This window comes from Vipera ursinii (assembly GCF_947247035.1).
Source record: "Vipera ursinii genome assembly, chromosome: 1".
Lineage (NCBI taxonomy): Eukaryota > Metazoa > Chordata > Lepidosauria > Squamata > Viperidae > Vipera > Vipera ursinii.
Genome location: NC_139512.1, coordinates 162,742,643 through 162,762,523, shown reverse-complemented (window position 1 = coordinate 162,762,523; position 19,881 = coordinate 162,742,643). Strand labels below are relative to the sequence as shown.

General features: G+C 38.8%; 1 protein-coding gene across 1 annotated transcript in view; it reads left to right on the top strand.

The window, feature by feature from the left end:
* The window catches only part of TTN (titin), a 314,290-nt gene that overhangs the window by 25,389 nt on the left and 269,020 nt on the right, over window positions 1-19,881 (top strand). Inside the window, exons 19-34 of the mRNA XM_083368347.1 lie at window positions 577-637; window positions 735-944; window positions 1,614-1,756; window positions 3,824-4,029; window positions 5,312-5,542; window positions 6,213-6,457; window positions 8,544-8,767; window positions 8,872-9,036; window positions 9,140-9,308; window positions 10,196-11,886; window positions 11,990-12,271; window positions 14,607-14,873; window positions 15,007-15,279; window positions 16,388-16,651; window positions 16,746-17,006; window positions 19,096-19,356. Coding sequence (XP_083224473.1) covers window positions 577-637; window positions 735-944; window positions 1,614-1,756; window positions 3,824-4,029; window positions 5,312-5,542; window positions 6,213-6,457; window positions 8,544-8,767; window positions 8,872-9,036; window positions 9,140-9,308; window positions 10,196-11,886; window positions 11,990-12,271; window positions 14,607-14,873; window positions 15,007-15,279; window positions 16,388-16,651; window positions 16,746-17,006; window positions 19,096-19,356 — 4,953 coding nt within the window. The remainder of the gene's footprint in view (window positions 1-576; window positions 638-734; window positions 945-1,613; window positions 1,757-3,823; window positions 4,030-5,311; window positions 5,543-6,212; window positions 6,458-8,543; window positions 8,768-8,871; window positions 9,037-9,139; window positions 9,309-10,195; window positions 11,887-11,989; window positions 12,272-14,606; window positions 14,874-15,006; window positions 15,280-16,387; window positions 16,652-16,745; window positions 17,007-19,095; window positions 19,357-19,881) is intronic.

Below are 19,881 nucleotides of genomic sequence, written 5' to 3'. Positions count from 1 at the left end.
TCATCATCCATTACTTTGATGGAGCTCAATACAAAAATAGTCATCCAACTGAACATGAAATGGCAGGATATAGAAACTCTTCACAAGATGATTGCAAGAGTTGCAATGCAGTGAAAAATATAGCTTAAATTGATGAGGGAAAATACATTATAGGTTCAGGGATTAATGCTTCTCTTATTCAGATTATAATTAAAAGTATTTGCACAATGTGGTTTGCACAAGACAAAGAAGATGTTTAATTTGTACAAAATGTAATTTCCTATTGAATCAAAATTAGGAAAGTGGCATGTTCTAATTATAAATATGTAACAATCCAGGATCCAAAGTTATGATTTGATCTAATTTGTATCATTTAAATTAAACATTTCTTACACTTGGTCAGTTTGAAAACTGATCGTTTTCAAAATTATTCCTAGAAGGAGAAAATTCCAAAGTCAATCCCTACATCTGGATTATACAATTGAATCCTTTAATTTCTGGCCATTCTCAGTGGCGTTTTGTGGGATATCTCTGCTAGTGATCCATTTTGGAAAATATCTTGATGCCAGTTTTGTTATTCTTTTGTTTTTGAAACAGTCACAGAGGAGTTTGAGACCAAAGAAGCTGTTTCTGCAAAAGAGGTCATTGAAGAAAGACGGTAATTATTAAAATAATTGTGGAGATTTGGTTTTGTAATGTTAGCTAATGATAGCATTCCATTCCTAATTTTTCACTTTTTTATATAATATGTCTAGCTATGTAGAGTCCAAAGATGTAATAATGGCAGAAATTGCTGCAGCAGAAGAAGTATCTGGAGAACCTGCAGCTCCGTTCTTTATAATAAAACCTGTTGTACAGAGGTTAATTGAAGGTGGAAGTGTCATTTTTGAGTGCCAGGTTGGAGGCAACCCAAAGCCGCATGTTTACTGGAAAAAAGCTGGGCTTCCTGTCACTACAGGCTACAGGTACAATAAGCATTTTATAGTGAAATGCAATGTCTACATGGTGTGAAAACTCTATGCATAAAACAAATGAATTACTGTATAAGGCTGCCCCCAATGGTATATAATACCTAATCATTTGCTTTCCAGGAGATTGGACTTGAAACTGGAAGATAGATTGCATAATGATGTAACTTTAATATCTCTGGCCCAAGGTGCACTGGCTATATTATTTCCAAGAGAAAAATTACATATTTGCATGTCACATCACAATAGATGGTATTTGGAACAATAGTCGAGGTTGGAAGGGTCTTCCGCCTTAAATAAATTCTTTTTGGAGGTAATGTGTGAACAGGAATTGATCTTGTGAAGCATTTCAGCTTTGGAGGTGCTCTTGAGACCAAGACACCCTGATTGACTAAAGAAGAACATCAAATAGAACCTCTGCCTCGTGTGAAGGGCAAAACTTTGGCAAGTCTGGCTGAACCATTCGGAGGCAATATCTTCCTATCACTTGTGCCTCATTGTTTTGTCTCTTGAAGTAGGAGCTTCCTCTTGAGGCTACATCGAGGCTTGCGTTGCTTCAAACTCTTGAAGCATTTGGTTCTCACTAGGGTTGATAAGATTTGAAATTGTTGACGTTGTAATTCTTCATCCTTAGAGGGCTTGTTTGTTTGTTGTTTTTTCCTAAAGATACAAAATCCTTCACAAAAAAGAAACTGGGGAATGCAGACTTGAAATTTCTATGACCTTTGCCGATGATGCCGGAGAATATACTATTGTTGCTCGTAACAAACATGGGGAAGTTTCTGCATCAGCTTTCTTATTAGAAGAAGGTAAGTAAGAACTGGTGAAAATGGATTTTAAAGAATCATGAGGGGAAATTGATTTGGTAAATACTGCCCTTATTTAAAAGATGACGTTATGAACATTCTGTTTTACCAAATGGAGTAGTTTAGGAGAAAAGAACAATAGCTATCCTAAATATGGTTCAAGAATAATAAATAGAATCACTGTCATAAGACTAGTGGCTATATAAAACATTTAAGCAAACAAACAAACTGTTATGTATCCAGGTACAGCCTCTGCGTAGCAGCAGCCACCAGGGGGCGTTGGTCTGGACAGTTTTGGCGGGAAACCCAGTTTCGGCGGGAAACCTAGGGCCAACCCCATTGGCTAGCCGCCTACCTGGTGAGGTATATAAGGAGGCCAGGTAGCCCTTGTTGTGCTGCCACCACGTGGCTGTGTGGAGAATCACAGTGTGGGCAGTCAGACCCTCCTACCCTATGATGTATTTCCTTTCCCCTCCCCTTTCTGGGATGGACTTCCTCCTCCTTTTTCCCTGGAGAGCCATGCTTCATTAGCAGAAAACATGGGGTCCCAATATGCAGACCCTGGGAGCATTATCATCTTCTAACTATTCTGGATCGAAGCTGTTGTGCTATAATTAATCTCTTGTAAGACTTCTATGGTCTATGTAAGCAGATATAATTAACCTTAACAGGTCTCTCCAGATAGTTTGAACTCGTAGAAACACCTTTTATATAGAAATATCTTTATTGCAATTCAGATGACGTTGTACAGCATTTCCAAGATATTCCCGAGGTGTCTCCAAGGTTAGAAGATGATAATGCTCCCAGGGTCTGCATATTGGGACCCCATGTTTTTTGCTAATGAAGCATGGCTCTCCAGGGAAAAAGGAGGAGGAAGTCCATCCCAGAAAGGGGAGGGGAAAGGAAATACATCATAGGGTAGGAGGGTCTGACTGCCCACACTGTGATTTCTCCACACAGCCACGTGGTGGCAGCACACTTGTTCTCCAGTACGCTACCCCCCCCAATAAAGAGCTGAACACGTACTGAGGCTGGCGTCTCTTCCTTGCGTCGGACCCACTACATTACAAGTAGATTTTATAAACTATTGTGGAATGTGCAAAGCCATAGTCTGTGCAGCCAGAGACATCTACAGTTAGCCACAAGGACGCCAATGATAAAAATGTGAACTGGAAGATCACTATGCATTTACCTACTTACATGACTACCAAATTACTTGCTTATAATTAAAGGTGTCATCTGAATACTTCTGGCCAAAATTAACCATAGAAAGGCAAGGCTGTCCTTTTTGTGCAGCTGAAAGTAATATCTGCATTTTGTTTGGATAACATATCTAACTATATACAAACCAGGTTGTGGGGAGGTCAATAGCTATGCTGTTCACAGGAAGAAGCCAGTGAGTATGTTCATGCTAGTTTAGACTTGCCACTTACTTATCTTACTAGGCAAATGCAGCTAATGAAGGATAGGATTTGCGTAGCCAAAAAAAAGAGAGAGTTAGATTTAATCTTTGATGCTAATCCTATTTAATGACTACTTATCTTTTTAGTAAAAGAGCACAGCACTATCATACTTGGTCAATTATTACTTCCAACATGCACTTCCAGAAGCCAGCTACAGCCAAGAGATTAATAGTTCATACTTAAGTCTCCATCAATTGCTTGGAACCAGTGATTTAAAATATTCATTAAAATCTCAAATTATTACTTAGCTATAAAAGGAGGGTTAATCTCTCCAACTTGTAGACACATAAGCAGTGCTTTTTTTGTAAAAGAAAAAGGTGCCGGAACTCACACATGTCATACAACCCGCCTTGCCTACCCTACAAGTTTCCATCCAAAAAAGGTGCCGGAACTCCTTTATGAGCGTTCTGTGAGGAAAAAAGCCCTGCACATAAGTATTTTGTTTATCAATGGGTGTTTACAAATAGAAAGTGTTCTGTTTAAAATATAGTGCTGTAACTGGTAAACTGGAACTATTGCTTATATCAACGGTTAAGGAAGAACACAAATGTTCTTGCTAGAGTTATTTTAAATTATATTTTAACTAGTTTTTATTTTTTTCCTTTAGCTGAGTACGAGGTCTACCTTAAATCTCAAGAAGAAACAATGTATCAAACTGAAGTAACTGCCTATGTTCAAGAGCCCAAAGTAGCTGCAGTGGCCCCACCCACTTTATATGCCGACTATGAAAAAGAATATGAAAAAGAACAAGCTCTGATTAGGAAGAAAATGGCAAAAGATACTGTATTAATCAGGACATTTACAGAGGAACAAGTAAGTGTGTCACAGGTTTACATAGTTTCGTAGGTTTTGATTCATGACATCATACAAAACTTGTGATATTATCACAGCAAGCCAAGTTTTAATTACAGTTTCTGATACACCAGTACTGTACTATGGCAACATCTATTTATCGATAAAGAAGCCAAATTTATTTTTTCTATATTCCCCCCTCCCTCTATCGTGGCTTGAGGCTTGATAGGCATTTTAATTTTACCCCTTTCCTACACCTTATGTATGCAACCTACAGAGTTCAGCAAATGTTTCCATTTCTATGTCTAATTCCCTTCCTATTTTCTATTAATTAATAGTAATAATCATACTTGTTGGCATTTTCTCTCAAACTCGCCCTGGCACTCCCTCTCCCCCCCCCTCTCTCACCCACAGACACACACACAGAGACATTCTTATCAGTTAGAACAATTAATCAGTGGAACAACCTGCCTCCAGAATTCGTAGATGCTCTGGAGGTTTTTAAGAAGATATTGGACAATCATTTGTCTGAAATGGTATAGGGCAGGGGTAGGCAACCTCGGCTCTTTTATGACTCGTGGACTTCAACTCCCAGAATTCCTGAGCCAGCTGGCTCAGGAATTCTGGGAGTTGAAGTCCATGAGTCATAAAAGAGCCGAGGTTGCCTACCCCTGGTATAGGGCTTCCTATCTGAGCAGCGGGTTGGACTAGAAGACCTCCAAGGCCCCTCCCATCTCTGTTATTCTGTTCTGTCTATCTCATCTTCATCTTCATTCTCCCACAGAGGCCATCTTCGCTATGTAATTTTTTCCCCAAGGCGGACCCTACTTTTCTTCAATGCTGTTCTCCAGATCACATTCTGATTAATTTCAGATTTTTTTAGCCCAATCATCTCAGGAAACAATCAAGCTTTCATAACTAGCATTATCTAAATCCATTTTGCTTTGCCAGCCTTTACATGTCCTCCTTCTCTCCTTCCCCACCCCCACCCCGTCTTTCTATTTTAAGTCTCCACTTGTCTCCTACTTATCATTTTAGCAGTAGCTCCCTCTTCCTATGAGAAAGCTATTTTTTGGGGGGGGGGGAATATTATCTGTCCTACAGCCAGGGTCTGATGTCAGCTATCAAGAACAATATTAATAATTTATCAACATGACAGGATGCTAGACAACCATGTATGTCACAAAGTATTTTTTTTCCTTTTTAAAATTAGACATGACCGTGCCTTTTTTGCTTTCCTCTTTTTTTTTCTTCAACAGTTTTTCTTAATATTGGAATAAACCCATCTTTATTTTTTTTAAAGGAGTTCCATATTTCTTCCTTTGAAGAAAGACTTATGAAAGAAATTGAGTACCGGATTATTAAGATTACCCTTGAAGAACTTCTTGAAGAAGATGGAGAAGAGATGGTAGTTGACATTCCTGAATCTGAAACCATTGAAGCAGGATTTGAATTAAGACTGAAAAATTACAGAATCCTTGAGGGAAGTGGCGTGACCTTCCATTGCAAGATGACTGGCTATCCTTTGCCTAAGGTATGAATGCATTTGTCTTTCAGAAGGACAAGTAATAGGTTATTTGTACTCTTCCTAGCCTCACCTTCTTATCGGAATTGCATTAAAGTATGGTAGTAACCTTTTTTTTTTTTGCATCTTGTTGATTTCAATATTATTTTAAAATGACACATTATGTTTATTATAAGCACTTCAAACAAATGAATCCAAGCAGCTTAAAGCTATATATCTGAAATCTGTTTCCAAACTCATTATTTTGATTACCGTTTATAATTAATTTAATTTAATTTAATTGTTTTTAATTTTTTGTATTCATGGTTTTAACTGCCCTGTAAACCGGCCTGAGTCCTATGGGAATAGGGCGGTATACAAATCCAATAAAATAAAATAAAGAAATAAAGAAATAATAGCAAGATGAACAATTCTCAGATTTGGAGCAGTTGGAATTTCTGCTTTAATATTCAGAGATCCAGAGATTTTAACTTTGTGTATGATTACTTTTATATATTGCAAATAAGCCTAGGAAAATGCACATGAGCAAAGCAGCCACAGCAAATAAAGAGCTGCAATTTATGGAACTGAAGGCCCTTCTCAAAAAAAAAAAAAACGTTTTAACTCTAACCTTGAACCCTTACCTAACCCTTCTCAAAATTCTCACCTCTCATATGGTTTTCTACCTCCTTCAACGCAGATTGCATGGTACAAGGATGGGAAGCGTATCAGGCATGGAGACCATTACCACATGGAGGTCATGCCGGATGGCAGAGCCAGTCTACGTTTTCCTGTTGTCTTGCCTGAAGATGAAGGCATTTATACGGCCTTTGCCAGCAATGTCAAGGGAAATGCCATTTGCTCAGCAAAATTATATGTTGAGCCTGTTGGACCTACTGGGTCTCCAGGTTATATCCCATCCCCTGAAATGATGAGAAGATATCGGTAAGAATAAGGAACAGTCTTGTCTTCGTTATGATTTGACTACAGGTAGTCCTCGATTTACGACCACGACTGAGCCCAAAATTTATGTTGTTAAGTGAGACATTCATTTAGTGAGTTTTGTCCCATTTTGCGACCTTTCTTGCCACAGTTGTTAAGTGAATCCCTGTGGTGATAAGTTAGTAACCCGGTTGTTAAGTGAATCTGGCTTCCCCATTGACTTTGCTTGCCAGAAGGTCGCAAAGGGGGATCACGTGATGTTGGGACACAGCACAACTGTCATAAACGTGAACCAGCTGCCAAGCTTCTGAAGCTTGATCACATGATTGTGGGGATGCAGCGAAGGTCGTAACTGTGGAAAACGGTCATAAGTCACTATTTTCAGTGGCGTTGTAACTTTAAGCAGTCGCTAAATGAACTGTTGTAAGTTGAGGATTGCCTGTATTTGGGGCAGCCAATACATTTTTTAGATTATAGCCTGAGACAACTGCTTGTAGTTGCACATAGGCGGTATGTTAATGAGTACGAAATTTATTTTTCTGTGAATAAATTTTGAATGTTTGGATGGAAGAAATGTTTCATTGCTGAAATGTTGTAGAGCCGTAGTTGTTTTGTTTCATAATCATGGAAACAGTGTCTTTATTTTTATTCATTTTTGAAAATAACTAGAGATTGAACGAATGTCCATAGGGTGGGAGGACCATAAATGTATGCCACTAGTAAGAAGACCTTCACCCAGACTGTATCCAGGCAGGCCTCTTTCTTGCAAGTCATTGTTGTTGTTTTCTTCCCTCCCAAGTATTTGTTTTATTTTATTATGAGGTAGAAATGTTTTATTAGAAATTACCGATGTTAACTGAGTGGGGTGGAATTTTTATGCACCATAAACCTTTTGCTGATCAAAAAATCCTGATTTGCAATATACTGAGGAAGGCCTAACAACCAACATATCCTCCTTCAAAATGGGTGCGTTCATAATCTCATAAAGTTTTGCACAAAAATATGCAATTCCTGAAATTGCATTTCAATATTTTCTTTTCTTTTATATTACACTCGAGATATTCCCTTGTGTGGTACAGGGTTTGTTGGATGCTCTGGTTCTAGAAGCATGATAATAAGAGCCTCTAACCAAGGCTGTCCTAAATCCTTTTCATATCCTTCAGCATTTCCCTGCTCTGTATCTATGTTTCCTTGAGCAGCGATTCACTTAATCCCGCCTACAGATAATATCTACTCCCTAATCCTTGTTTATTTAGACAAGCGAATGGCACTTATTTAGATAAAAACAGAAGAAGTGGCAAAGGTTAGCTTAAATATTTATTTATTTATTTTTGCATGATTCAAGGCATTTGCAGAGATAGTGGTAGCTATGTTTTAATTGTATCGATAACATATGCTGCATAGTGACTCCTTACTGGATACATAAATATTTACTGAGTGGTAAAAAGCCCCAACCTCACAGCATTAGACTTTGTGTACCATATTTAGAATAATAGAACCTAGTCTAGTGAATAATGAGTTGTTGCCTTTTATAACACCTTGGTAAGACCACACTTGGAATACTGCATCTAGTTTAGGTCGCCACGATGTAAAAAAGAAGTTGAGACTCTAGAAAGAGTACGGAGAAGAGCAACAAAGATGATTAGGGGACTGGAGGCTAAAACATATAAAGAACATTTGTTGGAATTGGTTATGTCTAGTTTAATGAAAAGAAGAACTAGGGGTGTTCCAATATCTCAGGGGTTGTCACAAAGAATAGAGAGTCAAGCTATTCTCCAAAGCACCTGAAGGCAGGACAAGAAGCAATGGGTGGAAACTAATCAAGGAGAGAAGCAATCTAGAAGTAAGGAGAAATTTCCTGACAGTTAGAACAATTAATCAGTAGAACAACCTGCCTTCAGAAGTTGTGAGTGCTCCAATACTGGAGGTTTTTAAGAAGAGATTGGACAGCCATTTGTCTGAAATGGTTATAGGGTTTCCTGCCTGAGCAGGGGGTTGGACTAGAAGACCTCCAAGGTCCCTTCCAACTCTGTTATTCTGTTATTACCTGATACATGTAACTGTACATGTTAACATATTACCTTTTCAGATCTCTTTCTCCTCGATCCCCAAGCCGTTCTCCTGCGCGTAGTTCGCCTTCACGCTCTCCTGCACGCAGGCTGGATGAGACAGATGAAGCACAGCTGGAAAGATTGTACAAGCCAGTATTTGTGCTGAAGCCAACTTCTTTTAAATGTGCAGAGGGGCAGACGGCAAGATTTGACCTCAAAGTTGTGGGTCGACCAATGCCAGAGACATACTGGTTTCACAACGGTACGAAAGCTTTCTACTTATCGTGTCATCTTCTGTAAAACTCAAGATTCACTTAAAGGAAGTTAATGCTCAGTCTGAAACAATACCTGTATTTGTATCCACAGGTCAGCAAGTTCTTAATGATTATACCCACAAAATTGTGATTAAGGAAGATGGCACACAGTCCATGATTATTGTTCCAACAATGCCTTCTGATTCAGGAGAATGGGTTGTCATTGCTCAAAACAGAGCAGGAAAAGCATCCATTTCAATGACCTTGGCCGTGGAAGGTATTTAGTCTATTAACTTAGGGGGTGGGTGGATGTTTCTGGTTATAATTTTGTACCTGACTGTATTCCTCTGACAACTTGTTTGTTTTTTTGTCTACCATAGCTAAGGAACATTTGGTAAGACCGATGTTCATAGAAAAACTGAAGAATACGAGTGTCAAGGAAGGAGATAAACTGCAAATGAATGTGAAAGCCCGGGGAAACCCTAATCCTGACATTGTGTGGCTAAAGAACAGTGACATCATTGTGCCCCATAAATATCCCAATATAAAGTAAGTCTTATAAATAGAATGAATAGAAGTGTTCCATTTGTAATGCAGTCAAAGCAGTGTGCTCACATCATGCATGCTCCCAACCATTGCAGAAAATTAGCCGGGAGAAAATTAAAGGGTGCTTAAAATATTTTTCAAGAAGACTAAAGTAATAATATCCTATATCTCCTTCTGGCTAACTGACTCATTCAGAATTCAGTGATATTTTGAACAGCTTTCTCAACCTGATACAATCTAGTTATGCTGAGACTACAGCTCTTTTTATCCCCAGCAAGCATAAAGGTGACTTACGGCCACTCATTTAGAAACCATTCAAGGTTACAATGGCACTGAATGAATAGTGGTTATCAACAGTTTTTGGAGTTTTGGAACCCCAGCAGCCCCGTGGTCATGTTGTTATGATCCTGATGCATGGCGACCTGATGGCATTTACATGCCCCTTGGCTGCCATTTGCAATCTTCCATGCCAGCTTACCCAGAAAGTCAAAGGAGAAGCTGGCAGGGAGCATCACAAGTCACTGGGATAACTCTTCCCCACATTCACATTCTTCCTAGCCCCTATTCGTGCTTCACAGGCCAGTTGTGCACTACCTGACCCATATGACACCTATGCATATCCCTGCACACCTACCCCAACCTGCACGGTGCCTCTCATGCATGCTCGCGTACCCTGCTTTATGACTGCATCACTTAGTGGCAGAAATACTGGTCCCAGTTGCAGTTTTAAGTTGAGGACTACCTACAATGCTCTAAATTCTGTACTCCCCAAATGCTTGAAGACAGAAGGGTGCCGTAAACCCCATTCATAAACATCATTCATAAACAATTCAGTTGGTTGAAAAGTTCTGTTAAAATCATGTACTTACTCTCTCTGTTCTGATTTTCAGAATTGAGGGAACAAAAGGTGAAGCTGCCTTGAAGATTGAGTCCACTGTCAGACATGACGCTGCATGGTATACTGCTACTGCCATTAATAAAGCCGGACGTGACACTACACGATGTAAAGTGAATGTGGAAGTTGAGTTTGCTGAGCCTGAACCAGAAAGAAGGCTAATCATCCCCAGGGGGACATACAGAGCGAAAGAAATCGCAGCACCAGAATTAGAGCCTCTCCATTTGCGATATGGTCAAGAACAATGGGAGGAAGGAGACCTTTACGATAAAGAAAAACAACAGAAGCCGTTTTTCAAGAAAAAACTCACTTCCTTACGGCTCAAACGCTTTGGGCCAGCCCACTTTGACTGTAGACTCACACCTATTGGTGATCCAAACATGAGAGTAGAGTGGCTACATGATGGCAAGCCTTTGGAGGCAGCCAACAGACTTCGGATGATTAATGAATTTGGATATTGCAGTCTTGACTATGACGTTTCCTATCCTAGAGACAGTGGCGTGATTACGTGCAGAGCCACAAATAAATACGGCACAGACCACACGTCAGCAACTCTCATCGTTAAAGATGAGAAAAGCCTGGTGGAAGAATCTCAGCTGCCAGAAGGCAGGAAGGGGCTTCAGCGCATTGAAGAGTTAGAAAGAATGGCACATGAAGGGGGCGTTACTGGCTTTGTAGAAGATCAAAAAGTGAAACAAAAGCCAGAAATAGTTTTGTTTCCTGAACCTGCAAGAGTCCTTGAAGGTGAAATTGCACGATTCCTCTGTAGGGTGACTGGTTACCCACAACCGAAAGTCAATTGGTACCTCAACGGACAACTTGTTCGTAAAAGTAAAAGGTTTAGACTTCGCTATGATGGAATCTACTACCTGGACATTGTGGACTGCAAGACATACGATACAGGTGAAGTGAAAATATCTGCAGAAAACCCTGAAGGTTCAGTTGAACATTCAGTGAAGATTGAAATTCAACAGAGGGAAGATTTTAGATCAGTACTTCGTCGAGCACCTGAGCCTAGGCATGAAGCTCCAACAACAGAGCCTGGCAAACTTTTGTTTGATGTCCAAAAGGTTGACAAACCAGTTGAGGCAACTACCAAAGAAGTGGTGAAACTCAAAAAGGCAGAAAAGGTCAGCCATGAGAAAATATCTGAAGAATCTGAAGAACTCCGCAGTAAATTCAAGCGTAGAACCGAGGAGGGCTACTATGAAGCTATCACCGCTGTGGAGCTTAAATCTCGTAAGAAGGATGAATCATATGAAGAGTTGCTTAAGAAGACAAAAGAAGAACTTCTTCATTGGACCAAGGAGTTGACAGAAGAAGAAAGGAAAGCCCTAGAAGCTGAAGGCAAAATCACTATTCCAACCATCAAGCCAGAGAAAGTTCAACTTAGTCCAAGCATGGAGGCTCCCAAGATATTGGAGCGCATACAAAGCCAGACGATTAGTGAAGGAAGGGATGCCCACTTCCGTGTTCGAGTAGTAGGCAAACCCGATCCAGAATGCCAGTGGTTCAAAAATGGGGTGCAGATTGAAAGGTCAGATCGCATCTATTGGTACTGGCCAGAAGATAACGTTTGTGAGTTGGTCATCAGAGATGTAACAGCAGAAGATTCTGCCAGCATAATGGTGAAAGCTGTGAACGTAGCTGGTGAAACCTCCAGTCATGCTTTCTTGTTAGTACAAGGTAAGGTATACACCTCTGTTTCTCTTTCATGTACTGTCTTGGCTTTCATGTCATCACGCTCAAACTTTCCACCCTCTTCAATATCTTTCTGTTGTCTTGGCAGCCAAACAGCATATAATATTTATCCAGGAGTTGCAAGATGTCACCGCTAAGGAGAAAGATTCAATGGCAACCTTTGAATGTGAAACCTCCGAGCCCTTTGTTAAAGTGCAATGGTACAAGGATGGGATAGAGATATGTTCTGGAGACAAATACCGAACACATTCGGATAGGAAGGGTCATTTCCTTTCTATACTGATGATCGACAAGTTTGATGAAGACGACTACAGCTGTGCCCTTGTAGAAGATGAATCTGTAAAAACAACAGCTAAACTAATTGTAGAAGGTGAGGACAGAAACTGTTTTAACTTTTTTCAATATCTCTCTGTATGGAAATGAAATATCCGCTGTGCTGTTCAATGGGAGCTTTTCCATCTAGGGTTTACAACCTATCATTCTCAGCTTCTCTGAATAGCCAGTCATTGTTGAGCATAATACAGGTAGTCCTTGACTGTAATGAAGCCTGCCCATTACCTTTGATGTCATGAAAGTTGTAAAATAGTTCAATCACATGACCCAATTTTGCAACCTTTTTTGAGGCAGTTGTTAAGCAAACAAATGAATGCAGCGATAATTTACAGTAAATGAAAACCACAGTCTTTAAGTGAACCTGTTTTCTCTGAGCTTGCTTGTTTTCTTGCAGATGTTTCATTACTAGATAACATCATCAGTGATGTTACGTAGTTTGGGTAATGAAACCTCTGCAAAAAAACAAGCAAGCTCAGAGAGCACCCTCAGAGAGCATCCTGAGCTCAGAGAGCTCAGAGTTGACCCCTCATGTCAACTCTGAGTTACAAATATTCTCCTTTATTAGAACCTATTGTTCACTGAAGAGTGGTTGTTGCTGAAAATAACTTCTGGTTTTGGGCAAAACTGTTATAAAACATGGTCACGTGACCACGGGATTCTGCAAACAGCCACTAATGTAGATGTATTGCAGAGATCCTGAAGTGGAGTCATATGACCGTGAGGTGTAGTCCACCTGGCAGAACTTCTGAACCAGTTCATAACTCCCTTTTCCCAGATAAGCCGTAACTTCAAGCAGTCACTAAGTGACCAGTTGTAACTCAACTCACTAAGTGACCAGTCGTAACTTCCTGTAATTTTATTATTATTATTATTATTATTATTATTATTGTTATTGTTATTATTATTATTATTATTATTATTATTATTATTATTGTTGTTGTTGTTGTTGTTGTTGTTGTTGTTGTTGTTGTTGTTGTTAATCTGCAATGGTTATTGTGTGATGGAATCGGTTTGTCTTCTATTGTTGTTGTTAAATTGGTATACCATCTAGTCATCCAGATTCAGGATGGCTTACAATGCAATTTACAAAAAGCATCCACAGTAAAAAAAAATCACACTCCCAGTAACATCTTAATTAAACACAATTTAATAAAAAGTAAAACAAAACAAAACAAAACATGCCATCTCTGAAGGTCCAGTCTAGCTTCTAGTGGAAGGCTGTTTCACTGATTCACTGGTTCCATCATAAAAAAAAGGCAATGCTTTGGCATCATCCCCCCTCACATCATGAAATTGGGTCCACTGCAGCTTTTACTGGCAGGTTCTCCTTGGACTGATCTCTGGCTATAGCAGTCAGTGCTGCAGATACAATAGTTCCAGCCTTGAAAGTTTTGCAGACACCCTTGAAATCTAGATATTTAACAAAGTAATCAGATGCACATTTTGAAATTGTGCGTAAGACCCAGGCCCATAGTTTAAAAAAATTACATCATATGACTGTGTCCTCACTAAAAAATTTTTTTATACTTTTGGGATGTTCAAACAAGCTTTCTTTGGTTCCTTTTACAACATGCTAAATATGAGTAACAAATCATCTATTTTTTATGTGATGGGAAACATGAAAATACCAGGATGGTTTTTAATAAGGGAAGCTTTTACTCACCTCAGTATAACCGCTGTTGAGAAAATCGTAATGTATAAAGATATTCTGAACACTGAAGGGAAAACAAAATGGAAACAAGAGCTGGGAAAATGGGGTATTGGTCTAATAAGGTGACCGTAATTGCAAATAAAATTGAGTTATGAATTGGATAGAAAAGATGATATAATTTAGAAGCAATATTAGTAGGTACAATATTAGAAAAATATGATGAAAAAGGAATATATATTTAATGTTGTATGTATGTTGTATGTATTAATAGTAGAAAGAATTCTATTTGTTTAGTGTTTGAAAAGTGAAGAAACATCACTTGAAGAAGAGAGGATTAAGAAAATTAAGAGCAATATTGAAGAACAAAGAAAGGAAGATACAGAATAATTTTAATATGCATCGTTAAGTAAAAAAATGAACCCAGACAACATGTTGTTTATTAATCACCTATGATTTGCAAATATTAGAAAATCAATAACATTTTATATAAAAATAACAGTTGTGAAACCGGGCATTTTAGTGAAAATTATGTGTAAATTAAGATGGTTTTCAGATAAAACAAAATGTTGCTAGAAACGTTTTTATTCTGACATGTATTATACTATCTAAAGTTACCAGCTTTCCTTGTTAAGTTATTGAAAACGCTTTAAAGTGGAGCAAACGTTTAATCCAGTTGGGGAATTTTCACAACATTTACTGAAATGTCTACATTTGGATGCAGGTGCTGTGGTTGAATTTATAAAAGAATTGGAGGATATCGAAGTTCCAGAATCCTTCTCAGGGGAATTAGAATGTGAAATTTCCCCTGAAGATATGGAAGGAAAGTGGTATCACAACGGCATTGAGCTGACACCCAATAATAAATACGTAATAACCTCCCGCCGGGGTCGTCAGATCCTTACAATTAAAGATGTTGCCAAAGAAGACCAAGGAGAGTATAGCTTTGTGGCAGAAGGGAAAAAGACTTCCTGTAAATTGAAGATGAAACGTAAGTCCATCCACAACAACTGATCCTGCCTTATGAATATTTTATACCCACCATTTTTCATCATGAATAACTGTGTCGTCTTTTTTTTTAATATATATATATATATATATATATATATATATATATACCTTAGCACGACCTGTGAGTATCCTTCAAGGTCTATCTGATCAGAAAGTCTGTGAAGGTGATATTATACAACATGAAGTGAAGCTCTCCCAGGAAAATGTTGAAGGCGTCTGGATGAAGGATGGCGCTGAAATTCAACCGAGTGATCGTATCCACATTGTCATAGATAAGCAATCCCATATGCTCCTAGTTGAAGATGCAACCAAAGAAGACAGAGGAGCATACTCCTTTAACATCCCTAGTCTGCTTCTCGTAACATCTGGCCACGTATCTGTCTCTAGTAAGTTTGAAAGTTTCCTTGGGAATCTTGTAACCATATAGGCAATATTAAGACAAAAATGAAGCAATAAGTACTAAATGAAAGAGATCAAAGAGAATTAGGTGGGGGGAAGGAAAGAAACCTAAGTCAAGGTGTATTTTCTCGTGGCTGCAGCGTGGAGGTATTTCATTAATTTTTTATGAGATATGTTCTCATGACATTACTTTCACCTCACGCGCAATCTGCCGCCAAGAATTGTCCCATGTGAAACTTCCCATAAATACAATCTAGGGAACCTCTGGGATAAGACAGGGAAGATATAGCCAGGGACCTCATCTGTTTAGCTGCCCTAGCAAGTCTGTTATGGATATGTCCTCTTCCTTTCTGGCTGCAGAGCACTGTGCCTCCATGTTGGTTTTGGCTATACAGGCACACTTGGATTTTTTTTCCCTCATTGGAATATTGAATTCCCAGGAGACTTGCCAGTCAGGAATCCTGCTATTTAGTGTTTGTGTATCTTGTTTGCACGTGTATTCATAGACATGCATGCTGGAGAAATTGTAACGGCAATACATAAGATGTGGACACTTGCCGCCACAAAAACAAATGTGGAATGGGAGGAGGGTAGGAGAGAGAAGAGAGAAGAGACAGAAGAGGGGTTTTTTTTGTTTTGTTTTTTTAGCTTAATCAAAACTAATTTGGGAGAGAAATTACTTTCAGGGGAGGATAGGAAATAATGATCTAGAAATACAATTGCACTGAGATCAATCAGCTACTCCAGTCCCTCAGGCAGAATTTTGCAGAGGTAGGGCTGGGAGCGTAGCGTAGGTATATCAATCTTCTGTTTCCCATTTTCATAGATGATGCCACCTGGAAATTGCCTGGATTACAGTATACAAATTACCTCCAGAAGACACATCTATGAGTTTGTTTTATGAAACTATAGATCTCTCAGTTCCGCTGATCAGGCACTGTAAAGATAGACTGTGGGGGCAGTTTATATCAATATACTTTCCTCCCAGCTAAAGGGCGAGAAGAAAACATATTAATATGACCCTGAGGAAGTATCTTAAATCTGGAATGCTTGAAATGAAACCCTTTTATGATGGCTATCTTATGCTGTTTGCAGGTGTGGAGATAATTGTTCCTCTGAAAGATGTCCATGCTATTGAAGGCACAAGAGCCATCCTTGAGAGCAAAATTTCAGTCCCTGATGTATCTTCCTCCAAATGGTATATAAATGATGAACAAATAAAGCCCGATGACCGTATACAAGCAGTCTCCAAGGGCATGAAGCAACGACTTGTCTTTACCAGGACATACGCATCAGATGAAGGACAGTGTAAATTGGCTGTTGGCAAAGTTGAAACCAGCTGTAATCTCATAATTGAAAGTAGGTATTCTTCAAACGTGCAGCCATTCTGCTCATGCAAAGATGTGATAATAGGAATTCAATACTGTTAACTCCCTTATTCATTTTTTTACAGAAATTAAGATTATTAAAGGTCTTCATGATATCACCTGTACTGAAACCCAGAATGTCACCTTTGAAGTTGAGCTGTCCCATGCTGGAATTGATGTGCTATGGCATTTTAAGGACCAAGAAATCAAAGCCAGCCCCAAGTACAAGATAGAGGCACATGGCACAATATATAAGCTGACAGTAATCAACATGATGAAAGATGATGAAGGAGAATACACGTTCTACGCTGGAGAAAAGAAGACCTCTGGGACACTGGTGGTAGCAGGTTAGTTGTATGGAATGTTTGTGACAGTGGTGAATATCTATAGCTCAGGCATAGGATGAGGGTGAAGGCTCATTCTCTGAGCTTGTGAGTTGATTTCCAGAACATTTCGTTACCAGGCTAGGTAACTTCTTCAGGGGAATTTCACTGAAGATGTTACCTAGCCTGGTAATGAAACATTTGGAAAGTAACCCACAAGCTCAGAGAATGAACCTCCACCCTCATGCATAGAATCTTTTGATTCTCTTTTTAAAGTTAAAATTTATCTATCTATCTGTTTCTATCTACTGTATCAGACTGTCTATCTATCATCTATTTCTTTCTTTCTTTCTTTCTTTCTTTCTTTCTTTCTCTCTCTTTCTTTCTTTCTTTCTTTCTTTCTTTCTCTTCTTTCTTTCTCTTCTTCTTTTCTTTCTTTCTTTCTTTCTTTCTTTCTTTCTATATCCATCTCTATCTATCTCTATCTATCTATCTATCTATCTATCTATCTATCTATCTATCTATCTATCTATCTATCTATCTAAAATTTGTTTGATGTCCAACTCACTTTGAAGCACTTCTGGGAGGTTTACAACATGCCCAATCATTTGTTAAGGCACTTACAATTCATTTCATTGTTACAAGTTGAAATTTGTAATACAAAAATTCAGGGTGAATTTAGGCGATAAAATGTTAGAATATTCTTTAACATTCCTAATGGAAGCAATCTTCCAGAACCTTCCAAATTCACTGAAAGAGCCAGGTACCTTTTGGACAATTGCAGGTGGGTAATATAGGACAACAGCTTTTAATATGACTTTTAATTTTCAATGTTCGAATATATCACTTCCCTTTTTTTATTTAGTTTTCATTTTCTATCATGTCCCCTGGGAACATTGGGGAGGAAATTATTACATGGCTATCATAGTTAGGGATGCACAATTTTGTGGGGGTGAAGGTTGCACCCTACTTTTGAGTGGTGTGCCTTGGCTATATTGCAACATGTATACCAAAACCAAAAATGATCCCTTTAGGTTAGTATTATTTTTAAGTAAAATGAAATATAAGCAATAGGAATACTTGCCAACCATCCATTTAATAATATTAAATTTAATAATCCAGTTTACACATTAAACACTGCAAGTCTGGAAAAACTTTTGCAAGTCTTTAGGGGCAGTATCCAAGGCCTTTGAAAGCTGCTGATTGTGCACCTCTCCAAATCCAGCCAAGTGTAGTGCAGTTCCATTAACATTTCATTTTCCTTCTTTATGACCACCTTTCCACAGAGTATGTTACAGAGCTGTGGAGTACATCTTAGAAGGCCATTTCTATTTACGAATAGAGCCAGCCCTATGTATTCAAGCAACGATAGCTCCTCACAGTATCTAAGGTCACCTAAGTAATTTTAGCACCTAGATGGAAAAATCTTCTCAAGCAATAAAACTGAAAATTAACCTTTTTTGCCATTTCATATCAGACATCTGAGAAGGCAGCTATATCTAAGAGGTTTAGGCCCAAGTATCATAACAGAACCTTACTGCTTTTATAGATAGGAATTGCCACATGAAAAAGAGTTACCACGTGGCTTGGGAGGGTCCCTGAGGGACAGTCTTTTTTGAAGAGTTTCTGCCCATCCAATTAGATCAAATAGGAGGGGCATGTTGCAGATCCCATCACCCAAATAAGGTCAGCTGACAAGCTTTTCCCGTAGCAGCCCCTGCTCTATGTAACATCCTCCCTTCGGAGATTAGAATGGGCTCAACCCTGTTAGCCTTCCGTATTGTTTAAAGAGCTGGCTATGCTCCTGAGTTTGGTGCACCACATGCTCCAAGGTCTCCCTGGCTGACTTGTTAACAGGACAGAAGTCTTGCTTGCACCTACTCGAACTAGGTGTTTTAATGGTTTTTGTGTTTTTACTGTTTTTATTGTTTTAAAATGTTTTTCAGATTTTGACTGTAGTACATGTTTCTGAATTGGGAACCACACAGAGTCGTTTCCTGGGAGTGGGGGGGGCTATAAAAACCAAATAAATAAATAAAAATAAAATGAAAGTGGAGTTAAATTGAAGACCTATTCTGCAGATAAACTGTTTGCTTTTGCCTTTCTTTGACAGGTGGTGCCATTTCAAAACCCCTAACCGATCTCACAGTAGCTGAATCCCAGAAAGCTGTTTTTGAATGTGAAGTAGCCAATCCGGAGTCTGTAGGCCAATGGCTGAAAGATGGAAAGCCTCTTACTATGACAGACCGTTGCAAAAGCGAATCTGATGGGTTGAAGCGGAGACTTATTATCCCAATCAGCAAATTGGATGATGTTGGGGAATATACCTTCCGAGTGGCATCTTCAAAAACATCAGCTAAACTGAAGGTTGAAAGTAAGTAATTAAGGAAATGTCATCTCAGATATCATGTATTTGTAGTCTTACTTGATTCTTGATTTTTTTTTCCTGGAATTTGAGACTGTGGTTCTAAATAGATATATCTCCGAACACAGTGGATTTATTTTTGAGTGGATATGTATAGGTGTATTCGGTATTTTTAATGTCAAAATCTAACATTGTTAGTTCCATCTTGAGTTCCTAAGTGAAATGGGATTTTTTTAAATGTTCCATTTGAAGCAGATAGAAGGCAGTATTAGACAAAGAAGTATGAGATATAAGCTTCATTCACTGCATAGAAAGAAGAAAAAGAGCGTAACACAAAATGGATTTTAAGAAGTGTTGAGTGGGGGTTAGGTGGGGATAGTAAAAGGTGACCACCCTATTCCAATTTCTCTAAGGCCCACCCAAATTCTCTTCTGAAGGTCCATTCAGAATGAAATAGCCTGTGTGGGGGAAAGAATGAGAAGGAAGGAGATAATCACCAAAAACTGAGCAGAGCAGTTTCTATGATCAAGTGGG